At 54.3% G+C, this 16,081-nt stretch overlaps 1 protein-coding gene across 1 annotated transcript; it reads left to right on the top strand.

Annotated features, from left to right (window-relative positions):
- Positions 1-5,245: 5,245 nt before the first annotated feature.
- LOC309600821 (olfactory receptor 14J1-like) lies at positions 5,246-15,551 on the top strand (the record flags this gene model as incomplete). The annotated part of the gene is made up of 2 exons (XM_082333433.1): positions 5,246-5,470; positions 14,841-15,551. The coding sequence occupies 2 exons, from the start codon at positions 5,246-5,248 to the stop codon at positions 15,549-15,551; spliced, it is 936 nt and encodes a 311-aa protein (XP_082189559.1).
- Positions 15,552-16,081: the final 530 nt, after the last annotated feature.

Here is a 16,081-nt window from a genome sequence, read left to right as displayed (position 1 = left end):
AGGGGTTGCTTTGGCAAACCACACCCTTACCAGTCCACGGGACTGGAGAGGTTGTACCCAAGGGTGCTGGTCAGCAAGGTCAGCTCATGTGGATGACTGAGCACAGCCACCCCCAGCAGTGGGCATTCCCCATCTGCCAGCCTGAGGCATGCACACAAGATGGAAATGTCTGTATCATCCCTGCTTGGCACAGGAGGGACCTTCCTTCCTGCTGTATTCCCAGGACAATCCTCCTCCTCCTCTTTCACCTGCAGACATTCACTGCTTTCCATTTTGGGGCTCACACATGGTTGTAAGGATTTGCTAACACCATCAGCCATCAGCCTGTTTCTCCCTGAAATCCCCCTGACCCCCTGTCCTAGACCTACACATGGCCAATCACTGCTGCTCAGGGCCACTCACTCTTCAGAAGAGGCCTTGAGCTTCCTGGATCTTCCTGGTGAATATTACAATCCTCCTAGCTCCCGCCAGAGCTCATGGTGAGCTTTCTTGGCAATAACTGGGCCTTTATGACCATCACTTATGAAATTGTTGTCTTGTTATGACCTTCTGGGCAGAAAGTGTAGTCACAGAAAAGCACCAAATCTATTAAAATGGATGCCGAGTGAATTTCCAGTAAGCTCCCCCCATGGCTGTGGCTTCCTGGCAAGGAATCTGGCCTGAGAAGGGGATCCAGCCTCTGCCACTCTCTGGAGAGGGAAACCAACAGTGTCCATGCCAGTAGGGGACACAGAGGGTGACTTTTGCAAGACCACCCTTCATCTGAACCGCTTCAAACCTGTGGACTGGGGATCGTGCTGTCTATTGCAAATACTGATCCCATTGGCATTGCCCAGAGGGGCTGCCACAGATGCACATTGCTCCCCTGCAGATATTGATATTTAGGCAGATTAATGCTTTTGTCATTGTTGTTGTAGATGCTGATCTTCTTAGGGAAATCACACAAACACCTGAAGGAGAATTGGGGGATTACCACCTCAGTGGCTCTCCAGTGAACTGGTTCCTGTTTGCCATTGTCTCACTGCCATTGTGCAGGGTGTGGGGTAAAAGGCGCTGGGCAGAGGGGGAGAATCACTTTTTCTGGCTCTGCTCCTGCTCATACAGCCCAGCATGCTGTTGGCCGCCTTTGCTGCTGGCTCCTGTCTTGCCTGATGAAACTCAGGGAGCAGCAGAGCCATTTCCACAGAGCTGCTGCCCAGCCACGCAGCTCCTGGCCTCCGTCACTGCAGCCTATAGTTCCTCTGCTCAGCCCTTGGGTCTTTTGAGAAGCTGTATGCTACATTTGCTTTTGGCTTTCTCCAGTCCTGATGACCTTCCAAAATGTATCAGAGTAGCCCTGCTATGACATCGGCCTGGTCTCTCAACAGCCTTGGATTCATCCCATCTGCTCCAATGGACTACTAAGGGTTGAGGTTACCCATGTAACTCCTGACTTGGTCTCTATCCACGGCTGGGTTTCTGGGGTTCTGCCTCTTAGGCACATGAAAGTGAGAGACCTTGCTGGCGAAGATAAAGGCCAAGAGTGCCTCACACCTATCTACACCTACTCTTCGCAAATTCAGCAGTGGCCACACATGAGCTTCATTTCTTCTTTCACTGTTCCTGAAGTAGTACCAGCTCATCGTTGTGCCCTTGAACTCCCTTGCAAGTGTCAGCGCTATGGGAGCTCTGGTTTTTCTCAAACCAACCGTATTTCTGAATTCCTCCTTTGTTTTCATCCTAGCATCCACCTCTTGGATGCTTCCTTTTTTGCTATGGAGCTTCCCCATGAGTTTCCTGTTTCCCCAAGCTTCTCTCCTGATAGCTCTGCTTGTTTTCCTGACTATTGGTATGCACGGGCTGGTACGTGAAAGACACTGTCCTTGAAGACCAGCTGTACTGAGCTCTGCTGCCCTTCTGTGCTGCTCACATGGACTCCCCCACTAGAAATCACAAGACTAGGCCAAAGTCTGCTCCTCTGTGCACTCTTCTATTCTCCTTCCCCTGGGGAGGTGAGACCCCACTATTTCATGGTCGTGACAGCCATGGCTGACATTGGCTTTCATATCCATGTCCAGCTCTTCCTTCTACAGAGTACCAGATGCATCTTGGACCACTTCCTGAACCCCAAATGTCACCAGGTGTTTGTGTCTGAACTGCTCACTCCTGGTCTCCATCTCCATTAGCACCATGGGAGCTGAGACAAGGAGCTCACATGCAGGTGCCCATTTTGTGCCCACCTGAACTGAGGCAAGAGGAATCCCAGCTTCTGTGGGTCTCTGGTCTGCATGGGAGTGAGCTGAGAGCCTTTCCAGCCCCAGGACTACAGACCCAGGATGAGATGCCTCAGCTGACTCTGCTGAACCCCCTCCCTCAGCAGAGGTAAAGGAAATCCCTCCCTGTGACTGTCTGGGTGTCCTGTCTAATGCTGAGACAAGGAAAAGTGATTATAGGACCTAAACCTGACTCTGGAAAGAGAAATGACAGTGCTGGGAATAAATCTCTTTCCCCAGCTGAGGGAGGGAACATCAGAGATGATTTCAGCCTGTTTCACAGCAGGTTCCCCTGGAGCCCAGAGGGGCAGAGAAAGTGGTGCCTTGGGCTGGGCCTCTGCTGCTGAGCTGGGCTGGGCTCCTGGGATGGAGGCAGCTCATGGCAAGTGGGCAGCACTGCAGAGAGACAGCTCTGCCCAGGAGCAGCTCCTCTGCAAAGGGCAGCAGGGCTGAGGGCACTGCCTGCAGGCACCGAGGGGAGAGGAGTGAGGCAGAGAGAGTTTAAAAAAAACCTGGAGTGGGAGGATACTGAGAGCTCACTGGGGGAGAGATCATCACAGCCCTCTACATGGTAAGTCTCTGGCTACAAGACAATGCTGCTGCTTTTTGCTGAGTGCTTTCCTTAAGCTGGCAAAACCCCGCAGTTTATGGTATCTGTAAATACAACTCTCAGGGTTTCTCTAGCGCACAGGAGGAGGACATGCTCCAGGGCGGGGACTCCCTGCTGCACCATCAGAGGGACAGGGCATGACAGCTGCCTTCTCCCAGGGATGGCTGCAGGGGTGTGAAGGTGGGTGTGCAGCCAGGGGTGCCCAGGGCTGTCCTTGCGAGCAGGGTCCCTGCACCCCAGGGGCTGTGTGCTGGGGCAGGGACTCTGCCGCCTGCCAGGGTCAGCACTCAGCCTGCCCGGGGAGCTCCTCATGGTTCTGCAGGGAGAAGCTGTGGGTGGAAAGAGTGACCCCCAGCAAGGCAGGGTCCTTCTGCTGTTAAGACGGTGCTGTGTGGGTCAGGGCTGCTCAGAGCTTCAGCTCACTTCCAGAATATTTCCAAGAGGAGGTTTCAAGGAGAAGAGCAAGACAAGAATTACTCTAAAGATAAGGAACTTTCCTGAGTCTGCATTTTAATTTCCTGCTCTTGGGGAATGGCAGGGGACAAATGATATAGGAGTTCTTAATTTTGACAAGTCACTGAGACTGCTGAACTGTAACTTTGAGTGACCAGTAGGTCTTCCAGGAGTCTCCTGATGTCTTTTCAGTCACTCCTCTGCCTAAGGACAGAAGCAACATTACTTTTGCTGGACCCATTAGGATTAGTGACCTGTCCTTTTTTCCATGAGCAAACAGGAACGTGCACCCAGCCAGTGCCCTGCAAACAGGCAGGTTTCTGGAGGGCCAAGGTGAGTGCACAGAGGTTGGGATGGGTCTGTGATTGCTGACAGGGAAAAGACATGGGACAGGGAAACACCTCCCAGCAGGAAAATCTCCAGGCAGCAGGGATATGATCTGGGAATGAGAGGAAACTAAAATCAAAAATGTTGTGGGAGGAAGAATTTAGAAAATTCTGTAAGATCCCCTCCAATGCAGACCCCTTCCTCTGAGCAAGCCCCCTTGCCTCCTCTCCCACCCACCACAGCCTCTGCCCTCAGGGCTGGGGGCTCCAAGGCGTGAACCACCTCCTCTGCAGCCAGAGCTCCAGCAGAGCCGTGGTGCAGCTCTCCAGCCACGGGCCCAGTTCCCTCTGCAGAGCACAGGGGCTGAGAGCAGCTGCCCGGCAATGGTGGTGTCTGGGAGGTGGCGTGCACAGCTGGGGAAGGGGAACGCTGTCTGAGTGCCCCAATGCCTCTGCCCTGGCCTCTCTCAGCCACACCCTCACTGTGTTTTTCTTTGTGTTTCAACTTGTCTGTGTTATTGTTCTTTCATTCTTGCTGCCAGGCTCTCTGGGGAGGTGGAGTTTCAGCTGTAGAGTCACACACTGATTTTGTGGGTCCTTTCATGCATTTGTGTCCATGGGAACACGTCCCAACTTTCATCTAACCTCTGAGGCTGTGGGCAATGCAATCTGTGGGGCTGGGGTATGAGCTGAATCTCCCTCACTCAAGTGCCATCATTAGGAGACTTGGCTATCTCCCTGACGTTTCCTTCCCAACTTCCCTCCAGGTTGCAATCCTGTCCTATAGCACCTTTGTGTTATCTGAAATCCCCATGGAGAAGTGCAGAGATGCTATGACAGAGAACGTTCTTTTGGGTTTGTCAAATGAGCCCTGTGTGTCCTTGGGTGGAAGTGGGGTGCTGAGACCTTGAGAAAAGGTGAGATATTTAGTGGTCTGCACTGGATCCCTCTGCTCACAGCAGTGTCTGTTTTTTTTTTCAGGGTAACACAAGAGTGAGATCACCCCCATCTCAAGAACAAGCCCAAGGCAGCTTGGAGGGAACAAGTCAGAGGGACAGACCAGCTCCCCTCAGTCTCCACTAAGCCACAGACAATCCTTTTGCCTCGCAGGACTCCCTCTGCTCTCCCTGAGTGAAGCAGAAATGCTGAGCGTTTCTGGCATCCAAGAAAACTCCTCAGGTGAGATGGGGGGAGTATTAAAAAACCCCAAACACTCTCAAACTGCCACCCACTATCCCCATTCCTTAGCACTGGGAGTGAAGATGCTGACAGGCCCTTCTGCATTAGGAGCAGTTTCATGAGAGAAGGTCGAACACCAGGACTGGCCCCTGCCCCCACTCTTCCCATGAACCCACTGCTGCAGAGCAGGGCTGACCCCTCGGCAGCCAGCAGGCAGAGCCCCTGCTCCTCATGGCACATTCAGCCAACACCAACCAGGGCTCCAGCCGCAGAGCTGAAGGAATGTCTGCTAGAAAAGGAAAAGGGTGTCTGTGTGTAGCAGGGCGAGGGTGTATGAGAAATAGCTTTGATTTTGCTCAGAGAAGTCTCCCTGACTTGTCACTGTCTTTTCCTCCTATTACAGTGCCCATACCCAGCGGAAGTAAATGTCCAACAGCAGCTCCATCACCCACTTCCTCCTCCTGGCATTCGCAGACACACGGGAGCTGCAGCTCTTGCACCTCTGGCTCTTCCTGGCCATCTACCTGGCTGCCCTCCTGGGGAACAGCCTCATCATCACTGCCATAGCCTGTGACCACCGCCTTCACACCCCCATGTACTTCTTCCTCCTCAACCTTTCTGTACTTGACCTGGGATCCATCTCCACCACTGTCCCCAAAGCCATGGCCAATTCCCTCTGGGACACCAGGGCCATCTTCTACATGGGATGTGCTGTCCAAGTCTTTCTGTTTGTATTTTTTATTTCAGCAGAGTATTGGCTTCTCACCATCATGGCCTACGACCGCTATGTTGCCATCTGCAAACCCCTGCACTACGGGACCCTCCTGGGCAGCAGAGCTTGTGTCCACATGGCAGCAGCTGCCTGGGGCACTGGGTTCCTCTATGCTCTCCTGCACACGGCCAATACATTTTCACTCCCCCTCTGCCAAGGCAATAGTGTGGACCAGTTCTTCTGTGAAATCCCCCACATCCTCAAGCTCTCCTGCTCCCACTCCTACCTCAGGGAAGCTGGGCTTCTTGTGGGTAGTGGTTTTCTTTTTTTGGGATGTTTTGTTTTCATTGTGCTGTCCTATGTGCAGATCTTCAGGGCCGTGCTGAGGATCCCATCACAGCAGGGACGTCACAAAGCCTTTTCCACGTGCCTCCCTCACCTGGCTGTGGTCACCCTGTTTCTCAGCACTGCCATGTTTGCCTACCTGAAGCCCCCCACCATCTCCTCCCCATCCCTGGATCTGGTGGTGGCAGTTCTGTACTCAGTGGTGCCTCCTGCAGTGAACCCCCTCATCTACAGCATGAGGAACCAGGACCTCAAGCGTGCAGTGTGGAAACTGATAACTAGATGGTTTTCTGAAGCAATAAAGTGCTTCTGCATAGCAGTTATATTGTAGCACGTTACAGGCCCAGCCTTTCTTCTGTGTTTTTTGTTGTTGGTGGTGGCTTTTTTGTTGTGATAATGTTGTCATCCTCTTTCTAATTCACTGTCTGCTTTGCTTTTCTGACCGAGTGGCTGTGTAAATGAGGAGCCTTGCTCCCTGTGTTTTTAAAGAAAATAAAGGACCCTGCAGCAACAGTTTTTTTCCTTATATCCTTCTTCCAAGGGCTTTTTGGAGCTGCAAGGACAGTTCCTGTGTGCATGGGTGGAGGGGAAAAGAGTCCCAGCATGGCAGCACTGCCAGGGAGCACCAGCGCTTGGTCTTCCAGAGCTATTCTCTTGCCACTTCCACACTCTCTTCCTGATCCCTTGCGTTGGTGTCAGCCCTGAGTGCTGTGACAGCTTGGGCACAGTTGTGCTGCGTGGTCATCCTGTGACCACAGGCAGGGACAGGCAATGGGCACTTCTGTGACAGAGCTGGCCTCCATAACAGCATTTCCATAAAGAAGGGTGACCTCCTCAGGGCAGTGCCTGAAGGCTTAGGTCTTCCTCCAAAGCTTCTCTCAAGAACATGCCCAAGAAAGCAGCCCGCAGATGAAAACACCAACGTACAGCTAAAGAATGTGAGTGTGCAGGGTTGCAGCCCACAGCAGCGTCCTCACACAGACAGGCCTCCTGAGAGAGACCTGAAGGACCAGCAGAGAAGGGTCTGGTCTGTGCCTGTGTTCGCTGGACACCCCAGGGCAATCATCCTGCACTAGCCCGTCTCAACCACCATTGCCAGCACTGGCCTTTCACCCCAGCTGGCAGAGGTTCTTTGTCCTTCCATGGAAGGTCACCAAAGGAGTAGGTCAGAAGTCCATGTTTGCGTTGTACAGAGGAGATGTAAGCATGCACATCATGTACGTGAGATGAGATGAACCTGAGTGAGTACAAATGCCATCATCTCTTCCTTGGGGTTCCATGAAGGCCTGTGGGACACACAGTGCCTTGAGGTTCGCTTCACGTTGGGAGTAACATCCCCTGGGAAACCACCTGAATGCAGCACTGGGATGTGCTTCCTTGAGCCGAGGTCCCTGTGTCCATTCCTCACGACAAGGGGCATCTCAGATGAATGCAGAGCAGGGCGATACACCGCAGGGCTGAGGTGCCTCCCAGCCTCTGGCAGCGGCAGCAGGAGGCCAGAGAGTCCCTATGACTCCTTCAGTGCCCTCCCTCTGTGTGTAAGAGGGAAAGACTGTGTCTCTGAACACTCCTGGGTGCATAAGGAGTCCATGAGGCCAGCTCAGATGTGGACGCCCGACAGAACCCTGCCCTTTCTGTCTGTGACTCCAGGAACAAACCCCACTGGACCAGCGAGATTCATCTCAGCTGCCTGGGACAGGCTCCTTGCAAGGGCTCCTGTCTGCTAAGTCACCCTTGCCCGCGATTCTGGATTGTGCTCTCAAAAGTGCCAGAGCCATCAGAGAAGTTCTGGGGTCCCTGGAAAAGGCAGACACCGATCCCATCTTCAAGAAGGGTAGGAACAAGATTTGGCAGAATTACAGGCTGGTCAGCCTACCTCTGTCCCTGGGAAGGGGATGGGCCAAATACTGCTGCAGCCATTTCCAGGCACTTGAAGGACAAGAAAGGGATTGCTGAACCACAACGGGCAGGGGAAAGAAAGGCGTGTTGTGTACATGCAATTTTGCAAGGCCTTGGTCTCTTGTGGTGTCCTTATAGCCAGATTAGTGCTACCTGGGCTGAAGAAGTGGACATTGGGTGGGAAGCTGGATGGATGATCAAGCCCAAATGTCACCAGCTGTACAAAGTCCTCTGTGCAGCCACCTGCTGATGGCATCCCTCAGTGACCAGCACTTGGGCCAACGCTGTGGAATGTCTTTATTATCCGCCTGTATGATGTGATGGAGCGCACTTTCAGCTCCTTTCTGGATGATGCAAAGCTGGGCGTAGGCCTTGAACAGCCTCATCTGGTTCACCCTGCCTTGAGCAGAGAGTGAGGAAAGATGATGTTCAGGGCTCTCTTCAGACACGATTTATTCTATGGCTCACTGAATCTTTCCCTTGGAGAGGTTTTTGAAGACAGAATAGGTGGAGGTCTGTGATGATCGCCCTGGGGCAGCTTGCTCACGGTGTGCAGGGATGATGGCACAGAGCAGGTCCTGCTCTGCTGGCCCTTCAGGTCTCTGCCAGGCCTGGCTGTGTGAGGACACCGCTGCGTGCCCCCACCCTCCACACTCACACAGCTGAGCTGTACACTGGTGTTTTCGTTTCCTGGGAATTTTCCCGCCCAGCCCCTCCCCAGCTCTCTTCACCTCCTCTGCCCTCTCCCCATCCTATCCCAGGAGAGCAGCCCAGTCTGGGCTGGCCCCATGGCAATGCCAGACACAGGGTGCTGCAGAGCTCTGGGCACAGGAACGGGGTGCTCTTTTTATTTCTCCCCTCCACAGCCTTGGGGCCCTGCTCTTCTCCCTGGACACCCCTTCTCCCCAGAGAGCCTTTCCCCACGTGAGTGTGTCCATGCTGGCCTGGCCGGCCGTTCCTGCACCCCTGGCCACGTTCCCCACAGGGCCCTGAGCTGGCGGTGCTGCTCTGCAGAGCGAGGGGACTGTGGTGCCCTGGGGCCATGGGGTGGCCCTGCAATGGCCATGCTGGTCAGGGTGAGAAGCAGACCCAGCCAGACAGGGAATCACTGCTGCTCAGCCCCTTTCCCTCTTCCACTTCCCAACTGGCCTAGGACCAAGGAAGGTGCTCAGTAGGACCCTGACACATTTCCATATGCCTCTGCGTTTGGCTGCTGCACTAAACCTGACACGTGGTGTTTCAGCTAGGGTGTCATGGATCACTCTCCAGTGTCATGTCCCTTGGCCTTCTGCTTGCTAACAGCCCATCCTGGGACAGCAGAGAAAGAGCGCCCTTGGATGCAGCCCATCCGCTCAGTAGACTCCGAAGGGGTGAGCTTGCTTAAGGAGCCCCTGACTTGATCCTCATCCACTGCTGGTTGTTCTCTTCCTCCTTGAGTCCTGCCTGAGGGCTCAAAGTGCTGGGAGAGCTTGCTGGTGAAGACAGAGGAAAAGAAGACATCATGTACTTCAGACCGAGCTGCATCTACTCTTCCTAAATTCAGCAGTGGCCCACTTCACCTTTCTGTGGTTTTGTCATGGTTAAGGAAGATGTAGCAGCTTACCTTGTTGCCCCTTGACATCCCTTGCAAGCTTGATCTTTTGGGGAGCTTTGACTCACCTAACACAATCCTTATTTCTCCTGACAATGTTTCTAAACTCCTCCTTTGGAGCCTCTCCCTGCTTCCACCTCCTGCGTGCTGCCTTTGGCACAGGACCTCAGCCATGAGGTTCCTGTTCAGCTCAGTGGGTTTCCTGAGGTGAAGGGTTGTTTCCCTGCGTATGAGGACAGACCCTTCCTGTGCCCGGAGGAAGATGTCCTTAAAGGCCTCTCAGCTTTTGTAGATTTTTCCCTTTCAGAGCTTCTTCTCCATGGGATCTCGTACTACCAGAGCTCTGAGCAGGGCAACGTCTGCTTCTCTCAGAGAGAGATCCCAAACCTGAGCTCTGCTGTTCTCCTGCCTTACATCCCTTGGGAACGGGGATGAAACTATTTCATGGTCACCACAGCCAAGGCTGACACTTCAACATCCCTGACCAGCCCTGACTCACCCTTTTGGCCAGCTTGGCAGCTGGGAAAAGAAGTTGACCCCGAGATTCTCCAGGACCCCATGGGACTGTTTGCACCAAAGCACTTTGCCCGTCCAGTGAGTGCAACTGTCGCTGATCTGGGGACTTCCTCAGGCTGCCTACAGAAGACTTTGTCCCCTTCCTCACCCTGACTGAGTGGTTCTAACTCCCACCTTCATGTCACCTTCACTGGTTTCTCCTCTGTTCCTCACCCACAAATGCTCATGCAGCCTGTCTTCTGCCCCACCATACATTCGACCTGCCCCATCCTTCATAGAGGGCATGCCCCGGTCTCATTCTCCCACCTTCATCAATCACCCTCAGTGTCTCCTAAAGAGCCTGTATCTAACCATGAGAGACCCAACGCTGTGCAACCTGTCCCACCACGTCACCGCAGTGGTTGCCTCAGAAGCTCCGTGATGGAATAAGGGGCTCCAGATGCTCCTGCCTGTGTCCCAGGCTGAGGGCATTGGTGCACACTCCGGTTGCAGCAGCTCAGCAAAGGCTTCTCATGGAGAAAACTGGAACCAAGCACCCAGGACCCCGCATATCCAAAGGCTTTGCTTCAGAGCAAAGCTGTGCTGGGAAGGATGGCAGGTGGCAATGTAATGATGAAATGAGGTGCTCATGAAGACAACAAACCCTGCAGTCTCTGAGGCAGAGAAACGCAGACTTGGGCCATGATGGCCTTGCAAGAGAGAAGTTTGCTGCCTGAGCTGACTCGGCAGCACCTTGTGCCAATCTCCAGGAACACAAGGTACCCCTGAGAAAGTCCCTAGGTGAGGTAAGCCTGCACTCCAGCCAGCCTGTGGTCATCAGTGGCATGGGTTTTTTTCAGTATCATCAGGTAGGTGGGTAGAGGAGAGGGGAGAAGAGAACTGTCAGGGGTTGAGAGTACCGGGACATGAGTGGAGACCCTGGTGTGATGCGTCTCCCAGTCTTGCAGCACATGTGGGTGTAGACGAGATGGACCTTGCCTCCTTGCTGGGGTGTTGGCATTCAGGTGCTGGCACAAAGGCACCAGACTCCTTTGGGAGGCCCTGCTGTGTCTGCCCAGACCCCACTCCAGTGGGACATGGCTTTCCTGGAGGTCCTGTGCCATGTTTGCCAGCCACAGGCAGTTTCACTGGGCACCCCAGCCTCCCCTGGCATGGCACTAGAGGCCTTTCTGATGCCATTTAAAACAGAGCCTTGAAACAAGGTAGGTGCCTTCACTGCAGGGATGTGCACGTGCCTGAATTTTGCAGTGAGCTGAGCTCTAGGGAGTGCAGTGGATGGTGCTGCAAGACAGATCTGACCCTCCTTCTCGTGCACTCCTCCTCTTGGTCAGCTGAAAGTCCAGCAGCTGCCATGGAAATGTGAGTCTGACAAAAGTTCAGATGCCCTAAACATTGGATATAATCTGAGGTGGCCAAGGCACCCTCCCCACCAGCCCCACAGCTGATGCTCAGGCAGGTGTGGGTGTCCCAGCTATGCTCCATCACAGCTTGCAGACACATCCCCAAGTCTTGGACCACCCCTGGCACCTCAAATGCCACCAGGACTTTGTGTGAGAGCAGCTGACTGCCACCCCCCATCCCCATGGATCCCTGTGGGTGCTCAGGGCAGGGGCTGGTCTGCAGGCACCTATTTTGTGCTGAAGCAAGAGGAATCCCAGGTGCTGTGGGTCTGTGGGGTGCATGGGGGATATCTGGACCCCACTGCAGTCTCTGGCCTCCTCACCAGAGAGGAGACACCTTATGGGCTCAGCTGAATCCCAGCCCTATGCTGGGGGGAAATGATCTCTGCCTGTCACTGCCGAGGTGTCCTGCCTGGCAATGTGATGGGGAGAGGGCTAAAGGGATGGGAACACTTCCACCTCTCGTAGACCACCACGCCACGTTAGGAAAAATGCCACTTCTAAAATGCATCTCTCCAGCATTCAGAGAGGGACAGGCAGTGATGACATCAGTCTGTGTCAGCCCCCGCTCCCCAGGAGAGACCCTGCTGCCTCTCAGGTGCTGTCAGCCCTTAGAGCCCCAGGGACACGTGGAGGGAGCCCAGAGGGGCAGAGAAAGTGGTGCCTTGGGCTGGGCCTCTGCTGCTGAGCTGGGCTGGGCTCCTGGGATGGAGGGAGCTGCTGGCAAGTGGGCAGCACTGCAGAGAGACAGCTCTGCCCAGGAGCAGCTCCTCTGCAAAGCGCAGCAGGGCTGAGGGCACTGCCTGCAGGCACCGAGGGGAGAGGCAGAGAGAGGTTAAAGGCAGTGTGGAGTGGGAGGATGCCGAGAGCTCATTGTGGGAGAAATCTTCACAGCCCTTGACACGGTAAGTCCTTGGAAGCAGGGCAGTGAAGCTGCAGTTGCGAGAGGGATCTCCAAAAGCTGCTACATCCCACAGCCTGTGGGATCTTTAAATATTATTTTCACAGCTTCTCAAGTGCAGAGGAGGAAGACACGTTCCAGAGCAGGTTTTCCCTGCTGCACCATCAGGGGAACAGGGCATGATGGCTGCCTTCCTCCAGGGATGACTGCAAGGATGTTAAGCTGAGTGCACAGCCAGGGATGCCCAGGGCTGTCCTTCAGAGCAGGGACCCTGTGCCCCAGCGGTCTGTGTGCCAGGGTCAGTGCTCAGCCTTCCCGGGGAGCTCCCAACGGCGCTGTGGGGAGAATCTGTGGGTGGAAGAAGGGACCCGTGGTAGGGCAGGGTCCTTCTGCTGTTGAGAGAGTGCTGCATGGGTCAGGGCTGCTCACAGCTCCAGTTCCCCCCCAGAATATTTCCTCAGGGATGTTTCAAGGAGAAGGTCCTGGCAGGGGTTGCCATAAAGATAATGAAGATTTCCTGAATTTGTGTTTTCGGTTTCCTACTTGGAGTGGGGGGGTAGTGGAAAAAGAGATAAAGGGAAAAGGAGCTGTCAACTTTGAAGAAGCCATTGAGACTGCTGAGCGAGTGATCAGTAAGTCTGATGGGAGCCTCCTAAAGTGCCCTCAGCCACTCCTCTGCCTATGGAGAGCACCAGCATCACCTCTGCTGGACCATCAGGGTTGTTCTGACCTTCCCTTTTCCACCTGCAAACAGGAACATGCACCCAGCCAGTGCCCTGCAAACAGGCAGGATTCTGTCGGGCCAAGGTGAGCGCACAGAGGTTGGGAGGGGGACTGTGAGCACTGAGAGGGAAAAGACATGGGGCACGGAAACACCTCCCAGCAGGAAAACCTGCAGGCAGCAGGGATATGCTCTGGGAATGAGAGGAAAGTAAACCCAGAAGTGCTGTGGGAGGGAGAAAACTCTGTGTGATCCCCTCCAGTGCAGACCCCTTCCTCTGAGCAAGCCCCCTTGCCTCCTCTCCACCCACCAAAGCCTCTGCCCTCAGGGCTGGGGGCTCCAAGGCGTGAACCTCCTCCTCTGCAGCCAGAGCTCCAGCAGAGCCGTGGTGCAGCTCTCCAGCCACGGGCCCAGTTCCCTCTGCAGAGCACAGGGGCTGAGAGCAGCTGCCCGGCAATGCTGGTGTCTGGGAGGTGGCGTGCACAGCTGGGGAAGGGGAACGCTGTCTGAGTGCCCCAATGCCTCTGCCCTGGCCTCTCTCAGCCACACCCTCCCTGTGTTTTCCCTTGTTCCTCCACTTGTCTGTGTTATTGCTGTTGTTATTCCATTCTTGCTGCCAGGATCCCTGGGGAGGTGGAGTTTCAGCTGCAAAGTCACACACTGATTTTGTGGGTCCTTTCGTGCAGGTGTGTCCCAGCATTCATCTCACCTGTGGGGCTGTGGGCAATGAGGTCGATGGGGCTGGAGAACAAGCTGGTTTTCCCTTACTCAAATGCCATCGTTAGCACACTTGACTGTGTCCTTGAGGTGTCCTTCCAGGCTGTGAGTTGCTGTCCAGAATGTGAACCTGTTCCCTAGCACCCTTTTTTTATCTGAAAGCCCCATGCAGAAGTGTAGAGATGCTACAAAGGAAGAAATGCTGTTGGGGCTGGTGAAATGAGCCCTGTGTGTCCTGGGCTAGAAGTGGGATGCTGAGACCTTGAGAAAGGGTGAGACGTTTAGTGGTCTGCACTGGATCCCTCTGCTCTCAGTAGTGTCTGGTTGTTTTTCAGGGTAGCAAAACAGTGTGATCACCCTCCATCTCATGAAGAACAAGGCCATGGCAGCTCAGAACAAGTTGGAGGGACAGACCAGCTCCCCTCACTCTGCACTAAGCCACAGGCTCTCCTCTTGCCTCGCAGGACTCGCGCTGATCTTCCTGAGTACAGCAGAAATGTGGAGGCTTTCTGAAATCCAAGAAAACTCACCAGGTGAGATGGAGGGAGCTCTAAAACCCCCAAACCTTTCAAACTGCCTTCTGCTATCCCCATTCCTTCGTACTGAGAGTGCAGATGTTGACAAAGCCCTCTGCACTAGGAGCAGTTTCATCTTACAAAGTCGAACACCAGAACTGACACTTACCAACACTCTTCCCATGAACCCACTGCTGCAGCGCAGGGGTGACTCCTCAGCAGCCAGTGGGCAGAGGCCCTGCTCCTCATGGCACGCTCAGCCAGCGTGAGGCAGACGCCCTGCTCCCCACACTATGCTCAGCCAGGGCTGCAGCCACTGAGCTGAAGGAAGGTCTCCTTGAACAGGAGTAGGCGGGGCGGGCAGAGTGAAGCAGGGTGATGAATTAGGAAAAAGGCTTTGATTTTGCTCAGAGAAGTCTCCACTAGGTCTTCATTGACTCTTCCTCTAAGAAAAGGACCCCATGAACAGAGGCAGCAGATGTCCAACATCAGCTCCATCACCGAGTTCCTCCTGCTGGCGTTCACAGACACAAGGGACCTTCAGCTCTTCCACTTCTGGCTCTTCCTGGGCATCTACCTGGCTGCCCTCCTGGGCAATGGAGTCATCATCACTGCTGTAGCGTGCAACCACCACCTCCACACCCCCATGTACTTCTTCCTCTTCAACCTCTCCCTCCTTGACCTGGGCTGCATCTCCACCACTGTCCCCAAAGCCATGGCCAATTCCCTCTGGAACACCAGGGCCATCTCCTATGCAGGATGTGCTGCCCAGCTCTTTCTGTTTGCCTTCTTGGTAGTATCAGAGTATTATATTCTCACCATCATGGCCTATGACCGCTATGTTGCCATTTGCAAACCCCTGCACTACGGGACCCTCCTGGGCAGCAGAGCTTGTGTCCACATGGCAGCAGCTGCCTGGGGCAGTGCTTTTCTCAATTCCCTCCTGCACACTGCCAATACATTTTCCCTCCCCCTCTGCCAAGGCAATGCTGTGGACCAGTTCTTCTGTGAAATCCCCCACATCCTCAAGCTTTCTTGCTCCGATGACTACCTCAGGGAGGCTGGGCTTCTTGTGGTTAGTGTCTTTGTGGCCTTTGTGTGCTTTGTTTTCATCGTTCTGTCCTATGTGCAGATCTTCAGGGCCGTGCTCAGGATCCCCTCTGAGCAGGGACGGCACAAAGCCTTTTCCACGTGCCTCCCTCACCTGGCCGTGGTCTCCCTGTTTGTCAGTACTGCCATGTTTGCCTACCTGAAGCCCCCCTCCATCTCCTCCCCATCCCTGGACCTGGTGATGGCAGTTCTGTACTCGGTGGTGCCTCCAGCAGTGAACCCGCTCATCTACAGCATGAGGAACCAGGAGCTCAAAGATGCACTGAAGAAGCTCATTCAATCTGTGGTCTTTCAGCAGCAATAAGCTGCTCGTGTCTCTTTCCAAGTGATTTCCAATGTATCTGGGGAACCTCCTGTGCTTAGGGCATTTTATCTGTGATAATTCTGTTTCTCTAGGAATGTCTGCATGCAGTCCGCTTCTCCAGAGGCACGAACCCAGTCTGTCTTTGCGCGCATGTCTGTCCTGATGGCACAGTGGCCTCCCATGTCACATCTCTGTAATAAAAGGGGATTTCCTCAGTGCTGGTGTCTGGAGGTTGGGCTCTTCTTCCAAAGCTGAGGTCAGGAACAGGCTGAGGAAGTTGTCCCCCACGAGGCCGTGCTGCTGTGCTGGTGTTCTCCATGGGCTGAGGGGAGGAGGGCATGGGGCGATGTGTTTGGGAATGGGACTGGAGGGAGCTTTCACTGGCGCCCTCCCTATTTGTCCACTTGCAGCACTCTCCACTCTCCACAGGTTTATGGGTGAGTTTTTCTGCATGGCCATTTTTGCCTCCTGCTGCTGGGCTCAGGGCCTGCACTGGGGTCATGGCCAGCCCTGCTCGACCTCTCTCCTTG

This window comes from Platalea leucorodia, assembly GCF_965183815.1.
Source record: "Platalea leucorodia genome assembly, chromosome: 25".
Classification (NCBI taxonomy): Eukaryota; Metazoa; Chordata; class Aves; order Pelecaniformes; family Threskiornithidae; genus Platalea; species Platalea leucorodia.
The sequence above is the reverse complement of the archived record's forward strand: the minus strand, read 5'-3'. Positions and strand labels throughout refer to the sequence as shown.